The 6,000-nt window shown below is 50.6% G+C and overlaps 1 protein-coding gene across 2 annotated transcripts in view; it reads right to left on the reverse strand.

The window, feature by feature from the left end:
* Mtarc2 (mitochondrial amidoxime reducing component 2) overlaps positions 1–5,686 on the reverse strand; it is a 34,408-nt gene extending 28,722 nt beyond the window's left edge. The window contains exons 1-2 of one of the 2 annotated variants that reach the window (XM_017598658.3): positions 5,403–5,674; positions 1,267–1,440 (exon numbers count right to left, since the gene is read on the reverse strand). In XM_017598658.3, coding sequence (XP_017454147.1) covers positions 1,267–1,440; positions 5,403–5,674 — 446 coding nt within the window. 2 annotated transcript variants of the gene reach the window in all.
* Positions 5,687–6,000: the final 314 nt, after the last annotated feature.

Consider the following 6,000-nt stretch of genomic DNA (forward strand, 5'->3'; position numbering starts at 1 on the left):
TGGCGGTTTGAATGAGAGTAGCCTCCGCAGTAGCTCATGCCACCAGTTGGCGGAACAGTTTGGGAAGGATTAGGAGGCACGGCCTTGTTGGAAATGGTCTATCACTGGGGCGTAGGCTTTGAGGTTTCAAAGCCCACATAATTCTTATTTAGCTAGCTAGCATATTTATATTCTTTCATTCATTCTCATTCACCTCCCCCCACCTGCTGATTAGGATGTAAACTCTAGGCTAATGCTCCAGGACCACACCTGCCTGCCTGCCCTGAACACAGGCACTTGTGCTAACTATGCTTTTAGTGTCACTGTCACTGGTTCTCTGGTGGCCAGCTACTTCTTGGAGACAATAGTCTTTGTCGCATTCAAGCATGACCCGCAAACTCTATCGAGTCCTTACGCACAGGCAGGAGGTGTCCAGACTATAAGCCACACAGCTACCTATGTCCTGGCCCACTGAGGTTACTCTAACTGGCCAACCTGAACCCTCCCTTAGTGGAGTGGTCTCTCCTTCTCCACATTGCCTCTGGCCAGCCCTAGGCTTCCCTGTGTGGTAGCTCTACCCACTTCTAGAAACCATCAATGGGGCTGGAGAGATGGCTCAGTGGTTAAGAGCACTAACTGCTTTTCCAGAGGTCCTGAGTTCAAACCCTAACAACCACATGGTGCCTCACAACCATCTGTAATGAGATCTGCTGCCCTCTTCTGGTGTGTCTGAAGACAGTTACAGTGTACTCATATATAATGAATACATAAGTCTTTAAAAAAGAAGTCCATTAACATAAGTGATAGTTTTTCCTATATGACAGTCATCTCATCATCTGCAGCTCTTAACCATCACTAATCCTGAGGCTGAGGCTGTAGTTGGGCTATGGAGTGAATATCTGTGCACACAAAGCTCAGGGTTCAGTCCCCAGCACCACAGACTGAGCACAGTGATAAGGGTCACACACAGGGGGCACAGAGCTCAAGAGATAAAGACATAGTAAAGATCAAACGTCCAAAGCCATCCTTGATTACATTTTTTAAAAAGAGGTTAGAGGTTAACCTGGGATGTCAGACCCCTGTCTCAGAGGTAAAATCTAGCCAAAATAAACGCTAGTCCTGGGCTCCCTTGACAGCTGCTCACACCTGAGCCCTACCCTAGAGACTAACCCTCCTCAGTCTTTTCCTGCACCGATTTCATCAACTATGCTTCTGGCATGAACTGTAACAAAGGCAAGGAAAAGTCAGGCCTGTCACTGCGGTCCCTGCTTCCCCCAGGCAGAGCACCTGCAGTCCTGGATCTTATTCGAAGAGGGCAGCTTGATAGGCAGAACTATCGGCTCCATGCCTGGAGCTTCGAGCATCAGGTAATTGTTCTCCAAGGTGATGGTGACCAGCACAAGGCGAGGCTCCTGGCGGGCAGTGATCATGTGACCATCTTCCTTAACCACCATCCAAAACCTGCAGAGAGGCAGACGTGTGCATTTAGAACATCTTCGCTTCTCAAGAACTTCCTCTAGCTCTCCCTTACCTCAAAACCATCCCGGAAAGGAGCTCTCTCTAACACCCTTCGCCACCTTAAGATGTGCAAGGAGCCCTCACCAGATGTGAGCATATGTTCCTAGGATCCCTAGACTCATTTGTTACTGAATCTCAAATGTACTTTTACAGCCAAAGAAAACAGACTAAGACACCTTGTTTTGGTTAAAATGTCACCCAAGCCTAAACTTTTAACTTTCAGCATTCCCCATCCCCAAACAAGACTCCTGTGCACCAAACACATTATCTCTGGTTATCAGTCCCTCAGCTGACAACACCCCTCCGCCTTAGCCCAGGCCACTGTGTAACATCGGAGCACTAAATGCTGTAGTTAAGAGCGATGCTCGGCAGCTGCCTGCTCATTGTAGCAACTGAAAAGACAAAAGAGGACTACAAGGGAATTCAAGCCAGCAGCTGCACAAAAATTGATACAAAGCTAGCAGGCTACTGTAGGGTTGACAGGCAACCGAGATCTTGAATCACCTCTGGGCTTCCCTGAGGAAATGTCTAAATGCGAATGGCATCCTCCCATGGGCTGGGGTCCTAGGCTGAATAGAAAGGACAAAGTCAATTGACCACTAGCTGCCACCCCCACCTTGCTCCCCCTACCCCCTCTGCTTCCTGACTGTGGACACCATGAAACCGGCCCCTTCATCTGCTTCTTGTCAGGTATTTGTTTCAACAACAAGAACAGTTAACTAAGACAGCTGCCTCTGACAACAAGCCTCAGCCGCCTCCTTCTGAACACTTTATCTTGTGCCCGAAGATAACTCCCCATGAATAAATGGTCCAATGTGTCCTGCCATCTCCGAGAGACAGAATGAGCCTAAAAAGTGGGTTTTCATAATCACGTTACCCCCAACTTGACTCACAATAAGAGGTCACCAGCACCCTGACTTTACGGTAAAGCATGAGCAGGCGGCAGATGGACCAGAGTTCAGAACCCCCTCAGTCAACAGCAGGGCCTTGAACACCAGGGTAACAGTGAGGCGGTGCCCTGGCAAATGAAAGATCTCACTCCAGTTAAAGACTTGCTGCCAACTAGTCAGCAAAGTGGGGGTGGAGGAGGGTGGGGGAAGGAAAGACGAGGCCCAAAAGAGGTGGGAAGGGAAAGGTAGGAGAAGGGAATTGATAAAGGTGTTCCCTTTATCAAGAGGTGATAAATGCAGAAGAAATAGACAGTTGGCTTCAGAGAAAGGTGTGTAACAGAGAAGGTGTCAGAGTCGGATGCTTACAGACATTTACAAGATGAAGGAAGGAAGCCACCCCTCAGCAGACGGCCTGCCTGTGTTACCATCTTCTGGGAGGACCTCAAACACTTCACAGCTCAAGGAGCTGGGACAAGGTCGAGCTCAAACGGGCCGAGAACACTAGCCATACACCCCCAGCAGCTGGAGGAATGGAGTAGTGCAGAGGAAAGTCCAGACACAAAATAAACAAAAGATCTCTTTCCCTCCAGAAAGACCAGTAGTTATGGTCCTGATTCGGGAACAGAAAACAAAGACCATTAAGCAGAGTTCTGGCCGGCAAGCTTGCTTCTGAATATTAATTACCTTTGATAATAAAACTCAAGTTGGGGGAGGTTAAATGTTCAAGGCCTCTTGCTCTTGTGCGCTCCTTACATTCCTCTATCACACGCTAGTTTCAGAGAAGTGGCTGCTGTACTCCCCTGGATCTGAATTCAATTCCCCCAGAACAGGCTGGGTTTGTAACCCCCTGCCCCCAGGCACACTGGGGGGTCCAATACGGTCTTACTAGACCCACGGGGCGGGGGCATTCATAGTAGCCCACAAAATCAACCCTAGCCAGGCAAACATACACGACAGGGTTTAGCCCAGCGTCTACCACATAATTGCTTCTCTGACTTTCCCTCCACTTCAGAGCGTACCAGGCAAAGAGAAAATTGCTCCCGCTGAGCAGGGTGGTGCAGACCTGTAACCCTAGCACATGGGAAGCAGAGGCAGGTGGATCCCTGCAAGCTAAGGGCCAGCCTTATCTACACAGCAAGTTCAGGGCAGCCGGAGTGAGAGCCTTTATTTAAAAAAAGAAGAGGAGGAAGAGGAAGAAGAGGAGGAGGAGGAAGAGGGGGAGGAGGAGGAGGGAGAGGAGGAAGAAGAGGAAGAAGAAGAAGAAGAAGAAGAAGAAGAAGAAGAAGAAGAAGAAGAAGAAGAAGAAGAAGAAGAAGAAGGTAGAAGAAGAATGTATTGCCCAAACCAAGAGAAATGATATAGTTCTATTTATTTTATTGAGTCCCCAGGAATCTGAAGAGCAGGGCACAGGACACCTTTTCACTCTACACTAGGAATATCTACAGCCAAGCCATAGCAATCTTAATGACAAACGTAACATGCTCCGAAGATCTGAGGAAACGCAGGTCGGTTCTGGTTACCTGTGAGACACCCCAGAGTTCTCAGATGGGAGGGAAGCTGCTCACGGCCTCCCTCGGTAAGCACTGTGAGCCTCGGCACCTCCTGATATTGTACAATATCCAGTACTAGGTCCCCGAGGTCTTCCCAGCCTCAGGGACCAGATCTGAGCCTTCACACTTTAATAAGCTCTTTCTCGCAATGGTCTCATATAACACCCTTTAATTATGGCAGAACAACCACCTGGGGGATACTCCACTCTGGGTGATTTGAGTTCATCCGGACAGGAATGGGACTCTCGGGGAATGATGGTATTTTATTTTATTTTCTATTTTTATTTCAGTATACAGACAAGTTTTCGTATAGTCCAGGCCAGCCTTGAACCCAGGTCTACAGCTGACCTGGGAACTTCTGATCCTCCCCCGTGGAGATGGCTGACGTGAGCCCCCATGCCTCACTGAAGTCCTGGAAGATAAGATTCTGTTACTTCCTGCGCCCTTGGCAAGCGTTTGCCTAGCAAGCACAAGGCCCTGGTTCAGTCCCCAGCTGGGGGGGTGGGGTTGGGAGGGGGGGGCGCCTGCCAGCATTGGAAACCTAGGATGCTAATGAGGAATGGAAAACCCATGAGTTTCCTGATCTGTAAGTTTACTCTGTACCAGAACTAAGCTCTCTGCTTTATTTTTTTTTTCCATTCAAACCTCCTTTATGATTATTTTGTACCCATATGTGACAAGCTCTTTATCCTCATCTGGTACCTCACCTCACCCCACGCCCTCCCCACTCCTGGCAAACCATATAATTGTTTTCCTTACTCATTAAAGTAGTCACCAGAACTAGAGGGAAGGAAAGGCCCAATGTTCTTGAAAACATTCAGCCAATGGCATTTTACATTTCTAGTATCCTACAGTTAGGAGAGCTGTAAGACAGCTGAGTTGGTCCTGTGACAGGCGAGTCTCTCTCCTCCGGGGGTTCAGGAATGCTCCAATCTACTCTTCCAAAACTACTTTAGCTAGAAGCATAGGCTACGCGGCTAAAGGATCAAAGGTCGAGAGCCCAGAGAATTCAGGCAACAAACCTCAATTCTGCTGTGCTGGAAGGAGTGGGAGCCAAAAATCGAGGCTCTCTGCTTCACTCTAGAGTAAATTTGAATGTTGTAAAGCTAAAAATCTCCTCCCCGAAGGCCTCCCAACAGCCATTTGGGGGCTGGCAAACTATGATTTCAACTTGAACATGCTCACAAATGTGCCCAGTGTTACAACTGATGTCAGCTCTTTCCCATATGTGTGTGCGTGTTTCCCAGATGCAAACGAACCCTTACTTTCTAGGTTTGGGGAGAACACAGATTGCGGTACGGAACTCCTCTCTCGACTTCCTTCCTTTGCTCGGCTCGCAAAGTTTGCACTCACCGAGGGGCGCTCGGTTCCTGGACCCACACTTCCAAGCCGGGATAGGCAAAGCCCCACCTCCCTCGCCCTGGCCCATCTGCACGGGGTGCAGCGCGCGCGGGGCTCGGCATACCTGTCGCGCACTTTGCCGCAGCGCAGCCCCATGTCGGTGCACTCAGTCTCGCACACCGACACCCCCTTGCAGGACTTGATCGGGTAGATCCAAACCTTCGACACCGTGCCCACTTGCTGCAGCTGCCGGCGCCGCCGGGGACGCGCGCGACGCCAGGCCACGGTCCCCAGCGCCACTGCGGCCAGTCCCAGCGCGGCGACGCCGAGCCAGGTGGACCGCGGCTGCCCGGGGAGTCCAAGGCGAGCCAGAGCGGTGGAGCTGGAGGAACCCATGTTAAACTAACCGGGGCAGGCCTGGGCTACCAGGCCGCGGGGACGGGGCGAGGCTTAAGGTTCGGGGAGTGTGGGAGGAGCCAGAGTTGGCGCAGCCGCAGCGCCTGTCAAACTTCTGCTGAAGTCGCGACCGGTGGCGGAACCTGGCGCACGCGTGGGGTAGTCACTTTCATTTTACTTTGCCTTTGTCCGCCTTTAAGGCGGCCCTGCCCCCGTCCTTCAACCCGCTGCACTCGTTTACCCTTTTGCTTCTAAAAGCGCACTCAGTTGTGCGAGAAGCCGCACTCAAATGAAGCGGGATGGAGGAAATGTTTCCTGGGAACAGC

This window comes from Rattus norvegicus, chromosome 13 (assembly GCF_036323735.1).
Source record: "Rattus norvegicus strain BN/NHsdMcwi chromosome 13, GRCr8, whole genome shotgun sequence".
In the NCBI taxonomy this organism is placed as follows: Eukaryota; Metazoa; Chordata; class Mammalia; order Rodentia; family Muridae; genus Rattus; species Rattus norvegicus.